This window comes from Equus asinus, chromosome 10 (genome assembly GCF_041296235.1).
Source record: "Equus asinus isolate D_3611 breed Donkey chromosome 10, EquAss-T2T_v2, whole genome shotgun sequence".
NCBI classification, from domain to species: Eukaryota; Metazoa; Chordata; class Mammalia; order Perissodactyla; family Equidae; genus Equus; species Equus asinus.
In genome coordinates, this window is record NC_091799.1 from 24,372,802 (window position 1) to 24,399,787 (window position 26,986).

The 26,986-nt window shown below is 36.4% G+C and overlaps 1 protein-coding gene across 10 annotated transcripts in view; it reads right to left on the reverse strand.

Annotated features, from left to right (window-relative positions):
- CNTRL (centriolin) overlaps positions 1–26,986 on the reverse strand; it is a 79,846-nt gene that overhangs the window by 39,065 nt on the left and 13,795 nt on the right. For 4 of the 10 annotated variants that reach the window (XM_070518848.1, XM_070518849.1, XM_070518847.1 and 1 more), the window contains exons 4-14: positions 26,661–26,791; positions 24,876–25,017; positions 22,802–22,988; positions 19,675–19,868; positions 15,800–15,856; positions 13,769–13,888; positions 12,624–12,852; positions 10,848–10,957; positions 8,134–8,328; positions 3,305–3,458; positions 2,078–2,298 (exon numbers count right to left, since the gene is read on the reverse strand). In XM_070518848.1, coding sequence (XP_070374949.1) covers positions 2,078–2,298; positions 3,305–3,458; positions 8,134–8,328; positions 10,848–10,957; positions 12,624–12,852; positions 13,769–13,888; positions 15,800–15,856; positions 19,675–19,868; positions 22,802–22,988; positions 24,876–25,017; positions 26,661–26,791 — 1,740 coding nt within the window. Of the gene's footprint in view, positions 1–2,077; positions 2,299–3,304; positions 3,459–5,084; positions 5,267–8,133; positions 8,329–10,847; positions 10,958–12,623; positions 12,853–13,768; positions 13,889–15,799; positions 15,857–19,674; positions 19,869–22,801; positions 22,989–24,875; positions 25,018–26,660; positions 26,792–26,986 lie in introns of those variants that run through there. The other 6 variants (XM_070518854.1, XM_070518851.1, XM_070518852.1 and 3 more) reach the window with 3 other exon arrangements.

The window sequence follows — 26,986 nt, forward strand, 5'->3', positions numbered from 1 at the left end:
AGGAAAAGACAGACAATTCAACAGAAAAATGGGCACAGAATACGAAGAGGAAATTCATTGAAGAGAAAAACTGAATGGCAAATAAATCTCTCCAGTAATCAGGGGAAAATGCAGTTAAAATAAGACACTACTTTCTAAGGAGCATGGAGGAACAAGTTAAACAGGCCATGAAGAAATAATCAGACAAATCCAGAAATGGGATGCTCCACAGGACCACCAGCCTGGACTCCACGCACACACAGACAAGCTATAACAGACGTTCTTGGGACAACTAAGAAACTCTGAATACAGTGCAGATATTAGACGACATTAGGGAATTATTGTTAATTTTCCTAGGTCTTATAACGGTATTGTAGTGAGGTAGGAAAACGTCTGCATTTTTAAGAGATGTGTACTGAAGGGATGACGTCACGATGCCTGCAACTTTCAAATCACACAGCAAAAAACCCCCAAATACAGCAAAATGTTTGTTGCATCTAGGAAAGCACATAAATGTTCACTGAACTATTCTTTCAACTTTCCTATAAGTGTAAAAATTTTCATATAAAAAGATACTATTTCAAACTCAGATTGGCAAACACTAAGTCTGACAAAATGTTAAATTTCTTGAATTTGATAATTATTCTGTTTATGTTAGAAAATGTCCTTCTTGGGAAACACATGCTGAAATATTTAGGAGCTAAGGAGCAGAGATGTCTACAACTAATTCTCAAATGGTGAGGAAAAAGTTTGTATACAAATGTATATAAAAATTATATACGAGAGACAGAGAGAAAGCAAATGTGGGAAAATATTAATTGGTGACTCTGAATGAAGGGTATAGTGATTTATTCTTGCAACTCTCCTGTAAGTTGGAAATTATTGCAAAATAAAAGCTTAAAAAATAAAAGTTGGACAGCACTAAGGTGTTGGCAAGGATGTGGTGTAATGGTAGCCCTCACACTGCTGGTGGGAGCAGAAATTGATAGAATCACTATGGACAGTAACTTGACAGTGTCTAGTGAAGCTGAGGCACATACTCTCTGACTCACAGTCCCACGCAGAACATAGTCCCCACGCTCAAGACGTGTGCAAGAATGTTACTCTCAACATTGTAATAGCAAAAGACTGGAAACCACCTAGATGGCCCCTAAGAGAAGAACGAATAAGCACTAAGTGTGTGATATGTACACACAATGGGATGCTACATACATCAACGAAAATAAAGTAGAGCTACACGTATCAATGTGACTAATTCTCAAAAACATAAATATGAAGGAAGAAAGAAATGACCAAAGAATATGTACACCATGATACTTTTTATATAAATCTTAAAATTATGTAAAACAATACTACCTAATGCTTATAGATGGATACATACATAACAAAACAAGAGAGATGCAGAGAAATAATAGCCATATTCAGGATTTTGTTGCCTCTGGAGGGGGTACACAGAACGTTTCAAATATATCTGCAATGTTTTATGTCTTAAGCCGAGTTGTAAGTACACGGTGTTAAATACTATTTTCGACATTTTTATATGCATGAGAAATTTCATAATATTAAAATACATTAATTCAAATTTCCAGAGCCAGCCCTCCTGAGGACAAGGTTTGGGAACCTGGGTTCTCATGCATGATAAAGTTTGCCAAACAACTAAAACAAAGCAACTGAAATCTCCAAAGAAATGGTAACAACTCGGGAAGTGAAGGGTATAGTTTACAATACTGTATCTGTCTTGTTATCTGTAAAACAATGTTAAAATTATGAAGTAATAAGAAAAATTATGTTCTGCTTAATTTGGGGGCATAAATAATAAAATATGAACATTTAATACAGCATTTGTAATAGCTACAATTTCATATTCCTTAGAGTCACTTGATAAGTGATAGAAACACAGGGATAGAAACTCAGCTAAAACAATCTTCCTTTCACAGTAAAGGAAAAATAATGATTCCAAGTATATCACAACTAAAGGAAAAAAACAAAACAAAAGCTAAATGGCCACAATACTACTGCTAACTTCCTTAACTAACTTAATTTGGACATCATCTACTTCTGAGGCCAAGGAAAGCAGGCAGGAAAACACAAACCATACCTTCCTCATGTTTTCTGCATCTAAAGCAACTATTTCGAGTTGGTCCCGCTCCTGCTCGACCTCGGTCAATCTCTGCAACAGTGTCTCTTTCTCGTCCTGTAGCTTTCTGCACTCATTCTGCGCCTGAGCTGCCTGGCCTTTGACAGTCCCCAGGTATTCTTGCAACCCACTGATGACACCTTCTAACTCTTTCTTCAGGGCTTCATTTGCTGCTATCTGGCCTAAGCAAGACGGAAAAAGAGAAGGCGATAATGCATATAAGAAAACACTTTCAAGACATAGAAATAATTACTGCATTTAGTCTCCTTAGCTATTTGTTACTAAGAATGAAATTTCAAGCTTTCAATTATTTCTACTATCTTATTTCTCAAGATATAATTTCAGAATATAATTCTCATACAAGAGAATTAAGCAGGTATACAATAAAAATAGTATATTCAGGGACATTGCTTATAAAATGCTTAACTTATGCTGTAAAAAGTTTAAAGCAGTAATTTCCAAATAAAATAACGAAATATGTGCAGCAAAACTGAGTTCTTGCTGCTAGATACATAAAACTCAACATATTAGACTAATCCAAGACTGGCAGCATAAACACGTAACCTGAAGACTTAAAAAACCAAACCACATATTGCGGATCTACCAAGCGCCAGGCACTTTGGGAACACTATCTCATTTAATCTTCCTGACAACTAACAATGGTGATAGGAGTAACTTGTCCCAGGTCACACAGTCAATAATGGCAAAAGAAGGACTGGGATCTTTTTACACTAAGCCAAGGCTCTCACCACTACAGCCTATTGTCTTCTCTTCCACTACTAAGGCAATGTCACAATTTAAATTTGCACTGCAAAAGCAGATCCTAAAATTCTTTCTACACTCCCGTTATAACTAGACACTGAGGGCCTGATGTCAACGGGCTCTTTGCTCCTGAAAGGATTTTATATCTTAAAAGAAGACAATCACATGCCAGAGCTTATGATGTTCATGTATTGAATTCTTGCCTATTGAACGGAATGACCTGACTCACTAGGAAATCAACAAAAATAAAATAATTTTTTAATTTTATTAAACATTTTTGATTACTCTGCAAATATTTCCATAGCAAATACTGTACTAACAGTTGAAGGATATTCAGCTAATATCTAGATTAATGCCTGACTGGCTGTCGTTTGTCTTTTAGTGATACTGAAACTGATTGACCTTAAATCATACTTAAATTCTCACCTTCAGTAAGCTGTTGTTCAAGGTCCTTAATCTCTTCAGTTTCTTTAGCAATTCTAGAAAGTACCTCATCCAAACGGCTTTCAAGTTGTTTGTATTGCTTGTTCATAATGTCAAGTTGTTGTTCTTTACCCCTTTTCTGAGCCTTCATATGGCACTGAAATGAAATAAAAGAAAATCTACAAAATCCTAAATTCTTTAAACTCTTTAAAAAATAATAATCCTTAACACCATTTCTAAGGAAGAATGAAAAATAAACTGTAACAATTTGCATCCATTTTGTGTCAGGCCCTGTGGTGTTTTCACATGAGTTTTCATTTAAACCTCACGATAACTTGATGTGGGAATCCTTTCCATTTTACAGATGAACAAATTGAGGATAGGGAGGTTAAGGGATTTCTCCAAGGGCACATCTAGTATAAATGTAGCCAAGTTCAGTGCTTTTTGCATTGTATTAAAATATGTCTTTTAAAAAAGATCTCCAAAAAGTTGATTATAAATACATATATCTGTAGAAAATGACTGTATTCCAAAATGTTGACAAGGATTATACCCAGGTAGAAGGATTACAGGAGATTTTTTTCTTTTCTATGAGTTTTTTATATTTAAAAAAGTTTTATAATAGATAATACTTTTAAATCCAGAAAAACAACATTAAATGTACTTAAAAAAAGGTTTTGTAGGAGAAAAACAGAGACATGAAATAAACACTTACTTAGAATTCAAGCTTATTTTCACTTCCTATTACAAAGAAACATTTTGCTTGTAAGTTCAATAAACTGGGAGTTGAGAGAGACCTCAAAGACCATTTAGCCCAGTGCTTCTCAAGATGGAGGGCCCTCTGGAGGCACACCCCTCAACCACTACACACGCCCCTGGTGGAAAAGAGAGCTCACACACCCACCCACACTCTCACACCCTGCCAGTCACTGCATTAAGGAGCTACAGTTAACCGAACGGATTGGACTGTATTTCTCAGGTGTGCTGGGGTAAAAAGCTGAGACCCAATGATCTAGTCTAACTCTTCCTTTTACACATGAGAAAACGGAATCTCAGATCCATCAAACGACTTGCCCAGGTCTCCTTGGGCAGCTGTTCACATGGAGACAAAATAATTCCCCAGAGAACCTTCGCTCTTCCTATCACACCCTCATGGCTCTAGTTGGCCCCCGCAGGATCAAAGGAACAGAAAATAAATCAAGACAAAGTACTACATTACAATCTGAACAAAGAACTCCAAGGTTCTCAAGTCTAAGACCCATCTGATTATAAAAGAACATTTCTCAATTTCACACATCTGCTGCCTCCAAGGATAAGACAAGTCTCTTCATTTCCGAAGAACAAATGACTAGTAGCTTGACTGGAAGGTTTTCATTTTACTACTGGTAAAACTTGATGGGATTTTCAAAACTCTTCTCCCTACTCTCCCAAAATACCCATCTGAAATCTTTCTGAAAAGGTAACTGCAGATAACAGCTTAAATTCTAAGTAAATTTAGGCTTTTTATGGCTCAAGAAAGAATTTAAAAACTCCTGCACTCATATCTGTATCAATAAATCTTTAAAATTCACCATTAAAAATTCCACTGAAACCTCTTTACATGCAGGATAAAAAAACTGGCTTAATACGACAATGATTTGCATTAAACACATGGGAGCAAAAGTAGATTCTGCGATTTTCACCACAGTGGAGCTCACAAAAGAGTTACTGTAAAAACAGGAACTTACATCTCTGACTCCTCCTCCTTTTAAGTCCTTTGTACAGAGAGAGAAAACGATCATACCTTAACTTAGAATTTATCCTGTCAAAAGTGAGCCGTTGAGAACAGGGAAATTGTGGGCGGAACGCTTTCTAACGCTGTCTTCAAATTCACGCGCACTTCCCTCTCTGACAGCCACATTTTTGTAAGTGCCTCGGAGCCTCTGTAACTTCCCAGGGCTTCAAACCACATTCCTGGCGAAAAGTGAGCGGCAGCCCAGCCTATCCAATCACGAGTAGCCTCTGCAGGCAGGCCCCACCTTCCACACTTTAAATCACAACACAGGAAGCACACGAGGGCCAATCACGCACCACCTTTGCAACAGATTACTACAGGCTAATTCCCTCCAGAGCACAGTTAGCTACCTTTTGCTTCCATGGGGCATTGCCAGATAAGGAAGAGCCATACAACCTGCCTTTATAATATGTGCTGCTGGGATATCTGTGCTTCTAGCTATGAGCACTTGTTATAACTAAACTGCAATCTGATTTTTAAATAGTACCTTTTCCTTTTGAAACCTAGTTAAATGCTTATGTTTGTTGAAAACTTGACTAAGCTTGGTTCTGAGCTAATTTTAAAAAAATAATTAATCTCTTTAGACTTTAATTCCTTTGTGGGGAGAGGGTCATTATGGTAGCATAAGCATGGGCTCTGCCTCTTCCTAAAAGGGTGACTTTGGGAAATCATTTAACCTTTCTCAATCACATTTTCATCACCTGCAAATTGTAAAAAAGGTCACCAATCTCATATAGGGGATGTGATAAAATAAAGTCTCTTACCAGTATATGCAAAAACCCAGCACAATGCAAGACACATCAGTGGCACTTAATACATTTGTTTTCCATTGTATCTCAGAGTCATATACTGTTTTCTAATCTCTCGAGCTTTTACTTTTAAATTCTATTTGCTATTCAGAAAGTTCCTTCATCTCATTAGATAATAAAAGTTAATTAAATAAAAGTCTATCTACATCTACAGAAAAATATGCAGGGATCCCTCTTGATCATTTCTCTGTTACCACAATGTTCACATTTTGTAAGCTAAAATAGGGTGCCTAAGACTAGCCAATAAGACGACCTTGTGCACATTAGAAAAGATGCTCCCTCCAGATGAACAAATTAAAAAGAGATGTCCCTTGGTGCCCAGACTAAGACTGTAGCCTTAAGAACTAACCTTTACTAGTTTTAACAATACCAAAAAGGGACCTTAAGTCTGGTTTATATGTTTCATCTCTACTAACACATATTGATTTCGACTACCTTCAAAACTTGTATGCCATTCCTACTTCTCATTTAACTCCTTTCTACGTGTAATTCTTTACAGAAATCCAGTGAGCTATTAGACTCCTGGTATGTCAAGAATATTACAGTTGTTTGTTGAAAGCAAACATACAATCTAGGTTCTAATCAGACTCACAGATCACAGAAGTGGAAGGGGCAGCAGAGAGGCCATGGGTAGTGCCTATAGGCCAGTTCCTTCCTACCTTCCTTGATGGAAGTATTCATGCATACAGAGCTGGCCCCTGGGGAGACAGTTCCTGTCCACAGGGGCCTTACATGGAGTGGTAGATATTTGAACAAATAAATGCAATAAAGTCAGACATTACTGACCAAATTTTTTGTTGTTAGTGCCTTGAGTCGACTGCCACTCCTAGTGACCCTGCATACAGCAGGGTGGAACCCTTCCTGGTCTTTTTTGCGCCATCCTCTTATCTTTCAGGGCTATATCAGATAATGCTCTGCTGCTATTCATAGGGTTTTCATGGCCAATTTTTTCGGAAGAGGGTAGCCAGGTCCTTCTTCCTAGTCTGTCTTAGTCTGGAAGCTCTGCTGAAACGTGACCACCATAGGTGACCCTGCTGGTATTTGAAATATCTGTGGCATAGCTTTCAGCATTACAGCATCATGCAGCTGCCCAGTATGACAAATGACAGACAACAGATGGGTAGTGTGGTTCTCTGACCAGGAAACAAACCTGGGCCCTGGTGGAGAGAGCCATGGAATTTTAACCACTAGACCACCAAGAGTGGCTACTGACCACATTACACATTACTTTAAATCTCATTTTTCATGTAACAAAAATTGTTTAAAATAATCAAGACCACTTTTGGTTTCAATTTTAATACTAAGTCTTAGGCTTTTGTTAGAAAAGACTTTATGTCTGTGACGATAAGATCACCCTGTGTCAAAATTAGCTGGCCTGAAAAAAGTATCTACGACATTTTACTAAAATGTTCACAGGGATAATTAAATAACTTGTCAAGTACTTAAAGCAATTACAGTACACTGTCTTTACCATGTTAAATTCTAATTCTCTTAATACAGAAATCTTAAAGTTCTTTTAAAAAATAATCTTATTATTCAAAGTAAAGCAGTAAAATATGCAGGAAATATTTTTATTTCTATTTTACAAATATTGGCTAAAAGATAAGCCATTAATAAGACTTCTCAGCATAGAAACAGAAAGAAACAAGAAACTAACTCCATCAGCCAACCGCCTGACCAGCTCTGGCCACATTTTAGGGAGACATACTCAAGAGAAATGTCTCCTTTTTAAGGACAAAACAATGAGACGACAAATAGCTTTAGTGGAATATTTGCATAAAGGATTAAGGGAGGGTAGGAAAAGGACTCTGAACCCCTCTAGCTCTCCCATCTCACCAAACAGAGAGAAAGAGCAAAAGGTTTGGAGAGCACCTTGGAGCAGGTTTCTCCTGATTCGAAATATAATGAAATTCTGCTTAAAAAAAAGAGTGTAACATGCATCCATCATCCTACTGAAAGCTGCCTCCTTCAAGCCCTAGGTTGCTTTGTTTTAAACATACACACACATATATTTTACATATATGTATGTGTATATATATACACACACATACATAATACACATATTTATATGACAGTACACACATATTATATACACACACACACAAACATATCTATCACTCAAATTTGTGTATCAAAATAAAAGAGACTTTCAGAAAGGACTCTCAAACTAAAAATAATGAGATGTAATATCTAGATAGAATGACATTCTAGTGCCCACAGAACAAGCCAAAATCTCTTCATTTACTTACATGTTTTGTGTCTTGGGAATCCAGGCTATCTATGGCTATTTGCAGGTCTTTGATCTCCTTCTGCTTTTCAGCAATTTCTTGCCTTTGCTTTTCCATCTGCATTTCTAGATCCAGAGCTTCTTGGCGTAATTTATTTAGAAGTTGTATCTTACTACTCAACTGCTTGAAAAGAAGGTCTTTCTCTGCTTCTGAAATCTAATTCCCCCCACACCCCAAAACACAGTTAACAGAGGACAGCAACACTGATTTACAAACTTAAAGAAAACAACCCCTACAATTTAAAAGGGTATTCTACACTCTATCAGGTTTTTAGAATAAAAGTAAAATGTAGGAGTTATCTAGGCACTTCATTCTTACCTTATACTTCTTTGTTTTTATTTTGTTTTGTTTTGTTTTTTAAAGATTGGCAGCTGAACTAACAACTGTTGCCAATCTTTTTTTTTTCCTGCTTTTTTCTTCCTCAAATCCTCCCAGTACATAGTTGTATATTTTAATTGCGGGTCCTTCTAGTTGTGGCATGTGGGACGCCACCTCATCATGGCCTTGTGAGCAGTGCTACGCATGCACCCAGGATCCGAACCAGCGAAACCCTGGGCCGCCGAAGCAGTGTGTGCAAACTTAACCACTTGGCCACAGGGCTGGCCCCTACTTTTACGTTTATTACATGTAGAAAATCTTATTTTATAAAAGTTTATGAAAACTAATAATAGAAGGTAGAAATAAAGTTGTCATTCTAATACAAGCAACATGTAAATTAATAGTAATAATAATAACCATAATACAGTCATGCATTGCTTAATGACCAGATACACCCTGAGATTTGCATCGTCAGGTGATTTAGCGGTTGTGCGAACATCATAGAGTGTAGTTACACAAACCCAGGTGGTATAGTTTACTACACACATAGGCTGTACTAATTTTATAGGCTCACCATCATATATGCGGTCCATCGACTGAAACATCATTATACAGTACATGACTGTGTTAATGGTAGCTGACTTTATATACCACTTACCCTTGTTATTGGCATGTCAAGCAAATTAGTAGTGTAATGAAAAAATTTAGGCTTATACTTACTCATTTAAAACTATTTTTTTCCAAGCACACTTTGTAAGCATCTACTTATTTAAAAATTACGTACATTACTTACATCTATCAATCTATGTACACAATGCTTTGGCCAGTACTATTATAAAACATTCTTAATTATTAAAACCATTCTGGATAGCTCCCTCCACCTCATCTCCCATTTTCAATTCATCTTTACATCCTATCTGTTCTACTGCCAGATTTTACCTGGAATCAGTCTGCTTTCTCTCCAAGTTCACCACCAGCTTCCTAGTCCAAACCATGGTCATCTCTTGTCTGTACTGAACAATAGCCTAACAGATGCAGGCACTGCCATTCTTTGCATCTCCCTCACCCCATTTCACTTTCATGTAGTAGCTAGAATGACCTTATAAAAATACAACCAGGATCAGCCACTCTACTACCTAAAGTCCTTCAAAGTTTTCCTATTGTGTTTAGAATAAAATTCAAACTCCTTCAAATGGCCTGTGATAGCTGGCATGATCTTTAACCTCATCTTTCACTACGCTCTCCTCACTCTGCAGAGCAATCTTTTGTCTGACGCCCCTCGCACACACCGTCGCCTCTGCCTGGAATACTTTTTCACCTAACTCTGCCTCACTGGATCCTTCTCATCCTTTGGGTCTCAGACTAATTGTCACCTCCTCAGAGTGGTTCCTGTGGGTCCCCACAATCTAAATTATATCCTTTTTATTTTCTCTACTCATTTTCTATTTTTCTATCTTTTTAAACAACACATGTTTAACCATATATTTTTTTACTTGTTTATCATCTGTTTCCTTTACAAGCCTGTCCACGAGGTGGGGGACACAGACCTGTTTTGTTCATTACTCAGGGCCCAGCCCAGTCAGCGAGTGCCATACATGGCAAGCTTCCAATAAACCTGAATCAATTTCTAGTTACTATAAAATTTGAAAGTAATGATACAGTGCGTCTTTTAAAAGAATCTATAATTTGGAAGTCACATTCTTATGTGATGAATGCAGTTACATCATAATTTTGAAACAACGATTTTTATAAGTTGCAGATAACTAAACCTTTTACATATCTAAAAACTAAAATGTCAAAATACTTCCTTTTCTGAATTTTCTCCCTCTGCAATTATACCATGGGTTTAAACTGCTTACTTCTTCATGATACACATTGGTAATTACTGAGAGTCTATCATTTCCATCTTTTTGTGCAGTGTATTTTATATTTATATCATTTACATTTTTGCTGCTTGTGTTTGATAATGTTCATGGTATAGTAGAGATGTCTTCTGGCTCTTAATCTAGGTCCTAGGATCTTAAAAGTGGGGAATGCTTAATTTAATTAGACGAGAGAGATCAGAAAGTAACTTCCCTGGGTAAAGTATATACTTTCATAATAGAATAGACTGAATATGTTTCTTTACATAAATTGTAAGTAATTTATTTCTACAAACTTTATAAAATGCTAACAGGATGTCATAATGAGTGGAAGGAAAACATAACTGGAAAATGCTAGAATGATATTTGACTCTGAAATGCGTTACTCCACAATGAGGCAGCACTGATTTTCAAATTGTTGTACATGGTTATGAAAGAAGAAAACATGCCATTGTTTGCACTTCCTCTTAGCACTGCTGCTTTGCTTTTACATACTTTTTTAAGTTGTATAGCTTCTTCCAGTTGTTTAAATTCTTCAGTAGCTCTTACAATTTGTTGTTCTGCCTTTTCTATTTCATCATGCAGTTTTGACAGTCGAGTTTGTGCTGTAAGTTTAAAAACCATGGACACACACACACACACAAGAAAAATCTTGAATTCTCAAATTTCTACCAGATTTTCTTTCTTTGCAAAACCTCCTCCTCCCCAATTAAATTCTGTCATTATAGATCACAGCGATGAAAAAAAAAAAGGTAATTTCTTATGATGATTTTCCTCTCTCTTAATCTCTAGAATCGTTTCATGATTTGCTATACAACTATAATTGACCCTTTAATTTGTAAAATTCTTAACATAAAATGGGCTTTCCTTGATATTCCTAATACTAAGATACTCTCTTGAGAGAATGATTTTATTGGTAAATATGCACTTACCAATTATAATTAAGTTCAAGCTATTTAAAAAAACCTGTGCTAGAGATAAATGCTTTATGAGAGAACTCAATATCAAGAAGTTCACTACTGAACAGTCTCTCCCAGCTGGAGGTAATCTCAGATCAACTACTTTCTCCCTCAAATTTTCAATTTCTCTCTGTCCCTCCCTCCCTCCCTGCCTCCTAGAAAACGTGAGCCCCTGAAGCTAGTCTACACATATATCTGATTCATTTTTGCTTTTCCCTCCAGAACTTTGGATACAGTATATGTAGACACGGACCACTGAGTCTCTTTTCTCCCCTCTCCAAGTCAACCTCCACTGGTCTTCCATATGTTTTCCATTTAGCTACCAACCAAGGGAAGATAAGCTGCTAATCTGATTGGTGAGAGCCCCACCATGGGGCCATGATTACTAGTGGGATGCATGAACTCAGCTCTGCTTTTTCCTTCTTCCATATCAATGCAGCCGAGTGGGTAAGTGGATTCAAAGTTTGTCACTGACAGGGTCTATTTTTTTTTTTTTGGCACCTGAGCTAACATCTGTTGCCAATCCTCTCTTTTTTTCTTCTTCTTCTTCTCCCCAAGGCCCGCCAGTATACAGTTGTATATTCTGGTTGTAGGTCCTTCTGGTTGTGCTATGTGGGACACCGCCTCAGCATGGCTTGATCAATGATGCCATGTCCACACCCAGGATCCGAACCAGCAAAACCCTGGGTGGCTGAAGTGGAGCACGCAAACTTAACCCCGTGGCCATGGGAATGGTCCCTGACAGGGTCTCTTAAGTGCCCTCTTGGATTGACTTCTTCCTCTTTGTGACTTGCCAGGAGGTGGTAAGATCCCTTGAATTAGATGTTTTTTGGGGTAGGGAAGAAGGTTGATGACATGGAGTATGAAAGAGGCTGGAAAGAGTCAGAGGCCACCTTAGGTCCAAGCCTAAGGAGAGTGTACTGATCCACTTTATTCAAAGCACTGCTTCAGGTTTGGGCTACATGCATAGTAATCAAAAAACGGTACTTTACTTGCTTCATTTATTACTAATTATACCTTTGAATGTATAGCTCCAGTGGTGAGAAGGACCTGTTGGAAGGACGAGATTTATGCATTCTTGGATCCCCTGGACAAGGTGCCACCAAATCACTGTCAAAAACCCCATTCTCAACCGTAACAGGAATCATTAAAAAATAATCTGCTCAATGAATCACTACTTTTGGTTTGGATTTTTCATGTAAACAACAATAAATACCTTCATCATGTTTAATTAAAAGAATTATAAAACAAAACTTGCCTATATAGTGAATCTTTTTATATTTTTAAAGAATTTAAAGTAACTTTTTTTAACCTGCGCTTATTTTTCTCTCTTTGTCTTCCAGTTGCATGTCCAGCGGTGTGTGGGCTCTCAGGGTCACATGTTCACTTCTGAGTTGTTCCCCTTCGTCTGGCTCCATCTTCTTGATCTCTATTGGCTGGGCATTATCGATAATGTAACTCTCTGTGGTGAACATATTTCGCTTGTATCTGGATTTGCCAATGTAAGGGCTTTCATCTGGGGCTTTATCAATTTCAACATACTAAAGGCAAAATAAACAGATTTATGGTTTAATAAGCAACTTCAAAGCAGACAAGTGACATTATTCACTTTATTAGTGAAGAACATATCACAGAATTGCCTACATGTTAATCCTACAGGCCTAGAAGTTGAAAAATATATATCATTCTTTTTTTTCTAATATATATCATTCTTTTATCTTATTCTTATTATACCAAAAATGAACTAGAATAAAAAATGATCTCAAAGGATTCCTCCTCCTACCTTTGAAGAGTGAGTTTGGATTGACTGGATTGGCTGATTAACGAACCGCCTACAGTTATGTGATTTTTAGCACTGCTTAATCTCTCAAGTCAGAAATCTAGGTGTTTTATCTTGGTTTCTTGGACAATATAGAAGCAAAATCTCAGTCTAATAAATATTAATAATTGAATTTTTACTAAATAATATATGGTATTGGTTGGAATCACTGGATCTTAGGAGTTAAGCGATTCCTCTGTTGTAGTGGCATTTGTGGCATTTGTAAATGGGTGACTAATACTGAAGCCACTGACTACTGAACAAACAACGTAGGGAAATGACTATTCCATGGTCACCAAAGCAGACAGCACACTTTTTCTGGGAGTTCAGATTTAAAGGAGCTGATCAACCACACTCTTGAGTAAAGTAACTGAGGCTTAGGAGGCTGCTTCAGATTATGGATAGGGCTGTGGGCAAAAACCTCCTGGGGCTTGTAACCTCTTTTGACACTGCTCTAACTTACTGAGAGAAATAATTTACAGATTTAACCAAAGTACATTTACTCTGCTGATGCCCTCATAATAAGAAAGTGGAGTGGTTATTGACAACATCCCTTGAATGTTTCCATCGTCCAGGCTCCCCTGCCCCACTCTATGGTGGCTTTAACTTTGGATTACTAAAAAATTAAAATAACTCACCTCTGATGGATAATAATTTAGTGGCTCAAATTTAGCATCAATTTTATAAAAGGCCAATTCCTGTTCCAGCTCATACTGTTTCTGACACGCTCGTGTTAGTTCCATGGTCTTCTGTTTTAACTATTAGCCCAATTTGATATGAAACAACATAGCATCAGTAAGTTAGTATAAAAGTACAATGGCAAATTCTACTCATAACAAATAAGTAGATTGTTTTAAACCCCAAAGCAAATAGCACAACACTCAGAGCATTTTACCTTAATTCTAAAGTATTATAAAGAATGAAATACGAAATTATCAAAGGGATCACATAAAAGACCTTTGAAGTTTATATGCTATTTCAGGATATAATGAATAAAGATGTTAAAAACCAGTTAAATTTGCTTATCCAAAAGTGAAAATAACTGTATCAATTATTTTTAAGTAAGTAGTCCACTAAGTACCTGCTTCCTGATTTCCCAATAATTAGCACTAATTTATTTAACTTACTCTGCGATTTTAATGATAGCTTCAAATTGTGGATGAGAATGATATTTTACATTAATTACAAAGGAATCAGAAGGAAGAATGAGAAGGATGGAATTAAGAAGTTGGTTTTAATTGCTGTACTGTTGTTGCCGTAGTATTGTGGCTACTGCCTTCCCAGTTTTAAGTGTTCAGAACATTATTCTTTGTAATAGAGGATAAGGGATGTGAATAAGCTCAATCAGATCTAAATAAGTAACCTTAAATTTTTAATAAAGTATTTCTACTATAATTACAACTTCTTAGTCATTCTTAGAAATTTTTGGAGCTAGAAGAAATCATCCAATCTAAGTCTCTGAATGTATAAATAAAGAAATTGAATCCTAGATTGATAAACTGACTTGTCAAAAGTTACATATTAGATTAGTGGCAGAGGCTAAAATTAACTACCAGTAGCAGCCCCCTCTCTACTAAACCAATCCTCTGAGTTCATTTCAAAGGTCTACAAAGTGATTTCAGGCTTTTTTTTGGCCAGCGTCTGATAGTAGATACCAGACAAAAAACATGCAGAAAAACTTCATTAATATAAAAATGCAAACTGAAGAGAACAAAACATAAACTAACATGAACATTTTACAAGGCCCAGGAAATCAAAGTCGTGCATGATTTAGCTTACAGTCACCTCCTGATTATCCGCCAAAGTGGAAGTAATGCTAACCTGGATAACAGCTAATCTTGATCAAGTGCTCACTGTATGCCAGACAGTGGGCTAAGCACCTTACATGTGCTGTCTCACCGAATCTTCAGAACTACCCTAAGAGATGATAAAAGCTGCACAGAGAGGTTAAATAACTTGCCCAACTGCACAGCTGGCAGTAGAAGAGACAGAGTTCAATACCAAGTCTCTTGCTTTCAAATCCAACTCTGTCTACTGTACTGTGCTGCCTTCAATGTCCTGCTGCAGGGCATCCACATATTACTCATACTGACACAGTCACTGAGCGCTCTTAAGTCCCCGATTCTCAAGAATGCAACTCACACCAACAATATCAACTGATCCTGGGCTTCTCTCCCCAAAGATCATTGGCAGTAGGGCCAAACAAAGGCAAATGTGACTGGAATCATGGAGAATGCACGGACTGGTCTCTGCGGGCAAATAATCATAAATACTCTGTGCATCTTAAAGTCACTTTGTGTCTTTTATAGCACTAGGCTTAGCATATAGTAAGCATTCAATAAATGTTCATTGCGGAAATATATAAAGGAGCAAATTAGGAGTCAGCGGACCTGGAAAGTAGGCCAGCTACAGTATAAGCTGTGGATAATCAAGAGCTGACTGCAGTTAACATATTTACCAATAGGAAAAATGATACGAATTCTCTCCCCCACATTCAAATTCACTCTCCTATGTACACATCCATTAAAAAAATTGTACATAAACACACAAGCACATTTCTCGAGAAGGCAAGCCAGTTTCAAAACTTAAAATGTACATAAGCATATTAATACAAGTTATCATGCAAACCATGAAACACACAGTGTGCCATTCGGCCCTGAAGGAACTACCTTTAAGGAAGAATAAAGAATCGGCAGAAAACGGTCTGCAAGAAACCAAGACAAAGGCTAAAAGGGGAAAGAAGCAAACAGACACCATCACCTGGAGAACTGTAGAGAGCTAGGCTGTAACAATGTGAGCGGCTCTCTGCTGACAACTTACCTTAGGAAGACACTACTACTAGCACGGGCATTATTCTTATGTGGACACATTTTATCATCATTCTAACCATGAGTTACAAACTTACCACCTTCCACTACTTAGCTTGATTCATTTCAAATTATTTTCACATTCATTACCTCATTAAGTCCTCACAACTATGTGAGGCTGGCAGGACAGGTAAATCATTTTTATTTCAAAAATGAGGAAACTGAAGAAGAGGAGTTAAATAACTTGCAAAAAGACAAAGAGTTACATTAATATTAAAGGTAAAGTCAATATTTGTTGGTAGAAGAGAGGGGGACAACTACAGTTTAAATGGCCATCAATGTTACTACATTTCTTTTATAGGTTAATCTACCTACTATATGAAGAATTACTTTAGGAAACTGGAAAACATATACAACTGTAGATGATATTATCACCATACACTCTGCATAAGATAATGGAAAATGTTTTTCAAATGTACGCTCTGAGAACAAAACCCAGAATTCCTTTTTTAAACATAGAATAGTCCTTTAGAATAATAAAAGAACAGGTAAAACAATATGAATTAAAAGAAGAAATTTAAAGAGGAAATACAAAATAGCTAATATATACATATGTAATACTCAACTCTCCAACAACTAAAGAAATGTGAAATTAAAGCAATGAGATTCCATGTTTTTTTCTATCCTATTCACAAGTTCAAAATAATAAAATGAAGTGGAGAATTGGGCTCTTGTACTCACTGCTGTAGAACTGTAAAGCAGTTAACAAGCTTTTGGAAGGGTGCATTAATTTAAAATGCAAATTACACAGTAATTCCACTTGCAGTGATTTATACTAAGAAATTACTAGTATAAATGCATAAGATATATAGACACACAAAGATTTTCTCTGCAGTATTATTTTTAATAACGAAAAAGTGCAAGCAACCTAAATAGTCATCAATAACAGTAGGCTAAATAAATTATGAAGGATCCATATAATGGAACACAAAGTAGACTTTGAAAAAGATAAGGAAGATTTATGTGTGTGTATATATGTGTGTGCGCAAGTGTGTGCATGCGTATTTTTTTTTAACTTGGAGAGCTGTCTGTGATACACTTTTGTAAAAATAAGATGCAGAATTTTAAAAAATATGTAGCAAAATTCTTTTTTATAATCACAAAAATATTCAAAGGTATATATATATGTAATTACATAGTATATATGTATGTATACACTATGTAATTACATATATATTGTATAAGCATAGAAAACAAAAAGGATATGTATTAACATCCAGGGAATGGGGGAGGGGAAGAGTGAGATCATTTTCTACTGTATAAATTTATGTTGTCTGAATTTGCTAAAATAAACATACATTAACTTTGTAGATAAATATATTTTCAAACAGTTGATGATAAAAATAACATAATGAACCAAAGAAAAGCACAATCTGTCTTCTAACCAAAAACAGTTACAGAAAAAAAGCCCAGCAAAAACTACTGACAATTTACAAAACATTTATTCACAGCTCAAATATATCAAAAATATTATAAATAAAAGAGAAAACTAGGCAACTATAATAATCCATGACTTGGGGATAGTGCAAAATCATAAAACACACATTTTTCCAAGGTTTACAATGGGTTAACTAACATGCACCAGGGAATCAGCATATAGAAATTATAAAGTTCTTTTATCTTAGTAATAAAAGATGGATTCTATATTACAAAAAAGATCAATAACTCAAGACAATTTATTAAATGTTCACAAATGTCAAGTGATAGCATAGTAAATACTGTTTTTTATTTTTGTATTTAAAATACAAATAGTAAGTGATGGCACAGAGCTCACTGCTAAACAGTACGCCTTCAGAATACAGCTGACATACCTGAAAACTAACTTCAAATACAAAGGAACCCACAAATGCTCTGAATATTTGACTAATAGAGCTGGGGAAGAGCCCTGTCTTTCATCATGTCCACTTAGTATAAATTACCTTTTTTCTCAGGCAAAGAAGAGCTCAAGAAGAAGGTAGTTAAGTATTCAGATTTCAAGTACCAATTTTCCTTTCTACACAGAGGAGGGAAGTTTCTTTCTTGCTAAAAAGGTAAGTGCTTAAGCAGAATGTTTGTCAACAAATTAAGTAATTAAGCCAGAATGCTAATCTTGAAAGAGGGATGCAAAAAAAAAAAAGATAACTGTATCTAGGATTCTCAGTTATATGAGAAATATAATTATTTAAGTTATGCATTGATCAGAAAAAGAATTGTTAAAAGGAAAAAAAAGAGGAAGGTACCAATAGCTATTTTTTCCTTTAGGGAAAACAGTGTAATAATTTTACGAAATCAGATTCTCTGGGTTGAAAAGGCCTTTTACGGTCATTTAGTCCATCTCCCTGCCTAATGTCAAACCCTGAGTATATGCCTGTTCTCATGAAAGCAAACACATTCCAGAATTATCACATTTTATCTCAGGACAGCTATTAGAAATTTCTTCTTTATTACTAAATGAAAAACTGCTTTCCTATAAAACTATTTACCATTTCTTAATTTTATCTCATGGGACCTTAGTCAATAACTCTAGCTCCTCTTCCATGAAATGGTCCTTTGCCTATCTGAAGGCAGACGTCACAGCTCACTGTGTCTCCTCTTCTCCAGCCTGGACACCCCGGTTGTTTCGGACATTCCTCATAGGATACGGTCTCAAGACCTTTGGAGCCTCTGAGTTAGGCACCTTCTGATCACATGCCATCTAGTCTGTCTAAACCCTTCTCTTTTAAAACATCTTTTCTACCTATTTCAACCATAAACCCAAATTATATAAAATTTAAACATTATGGATACGCATAAATGGCAACTTGAAAGTGCTTTATAATTCTACTCCTCAGAAACAACTACTGTTAAGAGTTTGGTACATGTTCTACCATCTTCCCCTACACATGCTTATACTATTATATATTATCCTTCTATATAGGGTCATATTTGATATCCTATTTAACGGCTTGCTTTTTTCCACACAGCAATATGTGTTAGATATCCTTCCACATCAGCACATACAGCTCTAACTCATTTTAAGAGTAACATGATTATTCTACCACATGGATATCCACTGAGGGACATCTTAGTTATTCTCAATATGTCACTAATGTAAACAATATTGTAGTGAATGTCCTTGTATACATATGTATGTATGTGTACTTATATATATGTATATGTATGCACACATATGTAATATCTTCATGCATTCTTGCTACCATTTCTACAGAATATACTATTGGAAATATTATATATTACAACTATTACTGAATAATAAATAATGGAAATATAATATAAATATTACACAGAATATTTCCAAGATACAGGACATAGGGTATGCCCATTTAACTTTGAATAATTTTGCCAAATTGCCTTCTAAAAGTTTTTGCCATTGTACAGTCTCAAAAACAATGTTGTTGTTAAAAAAATACACACATGTAGGGGCAGTCTGACCAGCTCCTCATAGCACGGAGCTTCAACTTCCTCCTTTGTTCTGGATCCTCTACGTCACATAATGCAGCCCAAGGCAGCACTCGACTTTTGGGCAGCCACACCATACAGTGCACAGTCAACTGCAACTTGTAAAACCTATTGCACATGTTTCTGTTAAACCACATCTTCTCCATTCTATGGTTAGGAAGTTGTGTTCTTAGACCCAAGGACAAAGAATTCTCTATTTCAAGAGAATATAGTCAAAGCAATGTAAAATACGGACTTACCAATTCATTTTTCGTGTTTAGGTTACTCTCTAGCTGCTCACAGCTCTGTTTTTGTAACATGGCCTCCTCTTTTAAGGATTTGTTCAATCTATCTTGATTTTTAATTTCCTCGAGGAATCTGGTTTGTTTGCTCCTAAGCTCTTCAGTTTCCATCATCTTCTTTTCCAGGTCTCTTTCCAGTCTTTCTACCTCTTCTGCCGATACAAATTTAATAGTGTATTGATCATTGTATCTTCTACTTGAAGAAAGCTAAGAATATTTCTCAAATAAGAGCAAAAGAAGTCTTAGAATTGTATAAATACAATTCCACTTTTAAAATTATTCACTATAGGTTTGGGAAAAAAGACTACCTTGAGCTAGAAAGTGATTTATAGTAAGAGGTAAAGAAGGCATTATCTGTTGGATAACAATTTTAAAAGATAACACTTCCAAGTGTTCAATTAGTGTTTGATAAATGAGGTTTTTCCCAGGTCTCCTACAAAGACATGCAATATTTTATTTGATATTAGTAATTACACTTCAAACAATGCTGCAAGCGTATTTGCAAAATACTGTGTTATCTTAAAAATCCTTTCAAGGCTTCCTATTATGCTTAGGATAGGATCCAAAAAGCTTACATGAAGAACTGACATAGCTCTTCGTGATTTGGTCCCAAACTCCCTCTCCAGCCTTTTTCAAGCACACCCCACTGCAGCCTTTCTGAAATGATTCCACTTCTTCAGATCTGTGATGCCTCTTCTCATCTGCAGGCTTTTAGTCACACCATCTGCCTGGAACTGTCTTCCTCCATCTCCCACTGGCCTATTTTGCATCCTCCAGGTCTTAGTTTTAAAAAACGTTTTGAGAAGCCTGCCCTGACTCTACCCTTTCCCCAGGTTAGATGCTTCTCGGGGATGCTCTCACGCCACCCTGCACCTCTGCTGTGGCCCTCATCACACACAGAGTTGTAAAATATGATCAAATAGCTTGGCTGTCGCCTTATCTACTTTAGCGAAAGCAGAAACTGCCTCTATCTGGCTCACCAATGGATCCCAAGAGCTCAGCATATTTAAAGGCTCCTAATTAATATTCAAAGTCATGAGTGAATCATAAGCAGTTTAAACATTTCTCCCAATAGTATATTTATATGATGACTTTTCTTTGCATTATTTATATTTTTAAGGATTCCAAAACATAAACTTCAGGGTAACAAATGTTGAGGTAGGTGGATCCCAAACTAATAAAAATTCACCATATTTCTCAAGTATTGGATCAAACCACATGAAATTGCATTTTTATAAGTCAAAATGTACCAACATCAATTCCAAATGGTTGAACATACAGGCTCATTTCCTAAGCCTTTAAAAATGGCTATTTCATACCTTCCTCTTTCTCTTTAAACCTCCCATACTCCTATTTTTTCTCAGCTGATGACTTCATATTTAATTGAAAAAACACCAGTGGGAACTTCTTCATTTTCCTACCACCAAAGCAACAAAATTACCCACAGCTGCACATATCTTCTCTCCCTTCTGTTGGAGAAAGTGTCCCATCCCTCTTATCAAGAGACAATCTTTCCTCTCTTTCTTTGATCTCATCTACTTGTCTTCTCAAGTACCAAAAGAATTGAGCCATGATTTGTCTCTCCACTTAGTTCTTCAATATCCTGTTTCTTTAATTACTAGCTCTGAGGTTTACTGCAATCTCTTCTGCCCATTTCCTGGTCTGAAAGCTATTGGTGAATTTTTTTTTTCACTTTTAAACTTTTTTTTAAACTCATTTATTAGGTACTAGGGGAGAGAAATTGTGGGAGGAAATTTCAAATCTTCATCCAAATGTCTCCCTCTTATTCACTATTCAATCTATAATCCAGCATTTGTGTCAACGACTCCTTAGCCGCTCTTGTCAAGATCATCATCAAATACTGCCAATGTAAAGCACCTCTCTGTGCTCATCTTACTTCTTCATGTCTCAGCAACATTCAACATAGCTGACCACTTCCTCTCTTGAAATCATCTCTGGGTTTTTGCAACCCATTATTTCCTGGTGTTCTCCTATCTTGCTGGCCCCTCTTTCTCAGTTTCCTTGGCTAGTTCCCCTTCTAGCTCATCCCAACGCCTGCCCAAGTGAGCTAATCGATTCTGGTGGAATTAAATACCATTTTTATGCTGATGACTCCAAAATTTATATTTCTAGTACAGGTCTCTTTGAACTCTAGACTCACATTTCTGACTCTCTTCTTGGTTTTCTCACAGACATTCAAACTCAGCATTCTGAGTTCTCTCATTTTATAAACACTATCACCATCCAACCACTTACACAAGCCAGAAGCCTGGGCATTATCCATGAGAAAGTGCTGCTGATTCTCCTCCAAAACTGATCTGTCTATTCTACATCCACCACCCAGATACAGGCCACCAACAATTCTAGCCTAGATTACTGCGATAGCCTCCTAACATGTCCCTTTATCTCCACTTTGCCCTGTTCCAAATCATTCTCCATCCTGCATCAAAAATAATCTTCTCAACAGATAAACTGGATCACGTCCTACTCTTGCTTAAAAATTGCCAAGGGCTTTCCACTGCACCTGGAATAAAAGCCAAACCCCAAGGCCCTGTGCCATCTTGCCCCTCCCCATCTCTCCAAACTTCTTCTTGAGTTACCCTCTAGTCATACTGTTTTTCTTTCAGTTCCTTCTCACCAGGGTCTTTCCAACTTCGAAGTACAAGTTGCTCCCTCCCCCTGATGCCTTTGTTCACATGGCTAATCCTCTCTTGCCTCTGCCTTCAGCTTAAATGTCACTTCCTCAGAGAGACATTCCTTTATACCACTTTACCAAAATGGGGGTTCTCCTCTGTTACTTTTTCTGGGTTTACTTGCTTTTTGTCTGTCTTCTCCACTAAAACACAAGCTACACAAAGGCCAGTACCATGTCTTGCTCACCACTGTATCCTTAGTGCCAGATACAGTGTCCAACTCAGAGTACATGCTCAAAGAATATTTGTTGAATTAACTGATTTATGGTGCCACTTTCCATGCTAATTTTAATAGCATTATAAAGTTTATAATAGAATATATTTCTCTGAATAGCTTCTGAAAATAAATTCTTCTCCCACTCAAATTTAGTTTTTTAAAAATGTCACCTTACCTAAACTGAATCTCTCAAAAGCTTCCTGTCTGTCCTGAGTGGTTACTGGCTGACCTTCCAAACTTTCCAGTGATCGAAGGTGAAAAATGGTAAACTGGAGGTAATGAGGAAGGGTCACAACTGGATTTTCAACTAGGATCAGAGAAGTCAAATCTTGAAGTGGTTTCAACTTGCTTACATCTTGGAGCTGAAATGATATGAAATGTTATTATTGGTATAATTTAATTTAAAAATCATAAACACATCTAAAGGAAGTAATATTCAAGGAAATTGCTATTAACATGGCAAGGAACCTATTCATGAAACCCATTACCCAAAAGTAGGTGTGAGGGGAGGAATAGAAAGGGAGTATTGGAGTGTAGTGTATCAGGGCAGCACTAAGCATTTTCCATATAGCATTTCATTAGTGACTCCTCACAACAACCTATGATATAAGTATCATCTTAATTTTACAGATGAAGAAACTGAGGTTCAAAGAAGTTAGGTGACTTCCCCAAAGCTCAGAGCTTACAAGTGAATGAAACAGGATTTGAATTCAAGTCTGTGTAACTTTAAACCTATTGTCTTTTCATTATACTGATTAAACAAATTGAAATATAAATGGCTATAGAAAAAGATTTTAGTAAATCTTCAGATAACAGTTATAATTGATAGTTAAAAGAAATAAGGATATGCAGAGCTACTTACAGTTTTGAAGTGAGATTTTTACATTTATCCAAAGAAAGATTTTAAAAGGCTGAGAAACACTACTGCTAATAGCTAGTATAAATAAATCCCTCCCAGGTGAACATGCATCACTCTTACTGATGCCAATGTCAAATAGGAACTGGGATGAGAAAGTCACACAAAATGAGAAATAATAATAAATATTTATTGACTGATTTTCCTGTTAACATCAGCTGATGCTGAGTATATCTAAGGACTGCTACTTGGAAGAATATTTGTGGCAAATTTTAGATTCATGGCTCCCTCTTCCCATCACCACATAAACCCCAAGAGCTCCAAGGTGACGCTGTGCAGCATGGTGGGGGCTCTGAGGCTCTCAGGCTGTCACCGTGAAATGCTAGAGAGGCACTTTACCAGATCTCTACGAAGATGAAATAAGACAGCAGGGACACTGTTAACACACGGCATTAAACAAATGCTGCTTATTATTATTATTAGCTTCCACTGGTGAAGATTTAAGGAATACAATCTTAGAGTTATTTAGCGTTTTAAAGTTTTTAAAGTATTTTCACATCTATCATTTCATCTGAACCCCACAGCACCTGTAAAGGAGGTGGGGAGGGATTGTTTTCTCCACTTTAAACAGTGAATTTTGGAGAGATGAAGGGATTCTCCAAGGTTACAAAAGGCAAGTCCAGACCCATACTAGAAATCACATCTTTTATTTTCTATTCTAAGACTGATGTCCTTTAAATTACTATGGCATGATCGTTAAAATTTGAATGCAGATTTAAATAAATTAATGTTTTTACTTAGCAATACTTTTTGAACATCTAACTGTATAAATCGTATGAAACTCAGAAACTGTACTCCAGAGAAAAATATACATTATCAGATATATGAACCATGATAACATAGCTGCTTTACTATAACAAGCTAGTGATTAACCTCCTACAACACCTAACTCTAGAATCAAGATTAAATCATAAGTTTGAAAAAAGAACTCTGTTCTAGGCATTCAGTGACCTGGATTTGGAAACAAGTTGTGTGACCTTGGGTAAGAGACTTAACCTCTTGGAGACTTTACTTGGAATCAGACTATGGTACCTGACTCATAGTATTATAAAAATAATCCCTGCACTGTCTCCTAACAAGTGTTCTGAGCTCAAATGAAATGACAGATGTGCAAATGCCAAGAGGTCCCCCTCAGTCACCATGGAACCATGCAAAACCAGGACTGCCTATATTTAATGACCGCAGAGAATCCTAGGTTATACACGAATTCGATATTTGGTAAAGGATCAAGGACCTTAAAAGAAGAAATTCCACTTTTTAAAAACTTATATTTTAATCTTTTTTCAATAAGTCCAAAAGTTTGAAAAAATTCTTGCTACTTTGAATAACTTACCGACGATATCCTGTTGCCTTTCAGATTGAGGACTCGCAAACATTTTAACTTCTTCCCTAACCATACTGGAATATGTTCAATTTCATTTCCTGCAAGGTTTAGCTTTTGCAGATTATACATATTTTCTATGCCTTCAATTTTGCTGGAAACCAAAGGTAAAATCGAACTTAGTAAGTACAATTATAGAGTCCCTCAATTGCATTTTCAGAACAAACAGCCTTGGTTTTATGCAGGGTTACTTTCATAGTTGTAATTTGCCAAGCCTTTTCATAAATGGGAACCAAAAAACAAATGGCTAAAAATAAATTTACCAGAACAGCTCTGGCAAACTCTTCATTACTCTACCTGTGAATCCCACCTATCTTACTATCAGACTTTATCATCTACAACACAGAAGAGTCTGTCCATGGCATTGTCACTAACCACTGTGAAGAGTACTAGCAGACAGCCAGGGGAGAGCTGGAAAACTCAACAGCACACACCGTGCTATGTGTAGATGAGAAGATGCCCTTAATTATTACCTTATTACCAAAACATTAGCTATGCCAGCAGGATATGGCTGCCATTTTGAGCTAGTGGATCCCCTCAAAAGGATATCATACTTACGAACATAAACATTTTAATCAGAATATTCAAATTAATAAAAGATTTATCACACATATTGATGAATTTTCACTGATAAAATACTTTCCAAAGTTGATTCCAATCTAATTCCTTGGTCAATTTTCTATACTGGGCAAGTATTTCCAAGCTTCTTTATTTTTTATTTTTATTTTGTTGAAATTATTTTCATCAGGGTCATTTATTTAATTTTTTAAAGATTGGCACCTGCGCTAACATCTGTTGCCAATCTTTTTTTTCTTCTTTTCCCCAAAGCCCCCCAGCACACAGTTGTTTATTCTATTTGTGAGTGCCTCTGGTTGTGCTATATGGGACGCCGCCTCAAGATGGCCTGATGAGTGGTGCCATGTCCACGCCCAAGATCCAAACGGGCGAAACCCTGGGCCGCTGAAGCAGAGTGCACAAACTTAACCACTTGGCCACGGGGCTGGCCCCTAGGATCATTTATTTTTTCTACAAACTTTATATTAAGGATTTGATTCTTTAATCAGTTTTTTTTCCCATTTCATTCTTGCCATATCAGAGCTTCTGCCACTTTTAGTTGTTTTGGGGTTTTTTGGCCATTATATATATCAAGTCTAATGTAGGGAAAGTATAGAGATATAAAGATTTCCAAGATTTTATAATTGTATCATTTTGTCTATGACAAGTTTCCTAGGTGCAGTTTTAGCCACAGTCAGTTTTACCATGTTTATGTCTCAGAGTAATATATATTATGAAGTGGAAACAAGACTGAGAGTATGTTTCTTATAGCAATGAGCAAAAAACATCAGGATAAACACAGAATCAAAAAAAGTTGAAGTATCTTTAGGACCAAAATGACAGAGTTAAAACATTCTGCTTCATGTCAACTTTCTCAATGTAATAAGGCAGTGAATCATAGACTATATGTGGGAAAAATTTCTGTCAAAATGGAATGAAGATAAAATTTGGTACTCAAAAGATGTATCTCCTTCTTTGATGATGCTGGATGAGATATTTTTCTGTACTTTAGTAATGCCAAAACATGAAGATAGTAATTGCCTGTGAAGGCTAGACTATCAACGACTAAGGATCAAAGTGCCTGCTGTTTCGAAAGATTCTTGCAGGAAGGTGGCAGCATTAATCTACCTCTTTAACAAACACGATGACCCTGCAACACTACCTAAAGAAGTATTTACTCACCAAATTTTGTTATAGGATAAGTTGAGTTCACGTAATTTTAACAGCTTGTCCACCTTTTCAATCTTCTCTATTACATTATAGCTGAGATTCAGTACTTCAAGTTTAACACATTTTTCCAAATTTTCGATATACTAATTGGAAACAAATGAATAAATATTTTATACAACAGACGCATTGACATAGCACAACATGTAAATATGTGCATTAGGGGCTGTCCTAATCAGTCATCAGAGAATAATAAACCCTTACTGCTCTCCTGGATGAGCCCTTGGTGTGGCTCTCCTTGACCAGGAGTAGCAGCTCTCTTCAAGGTGCCAAACCCTCCT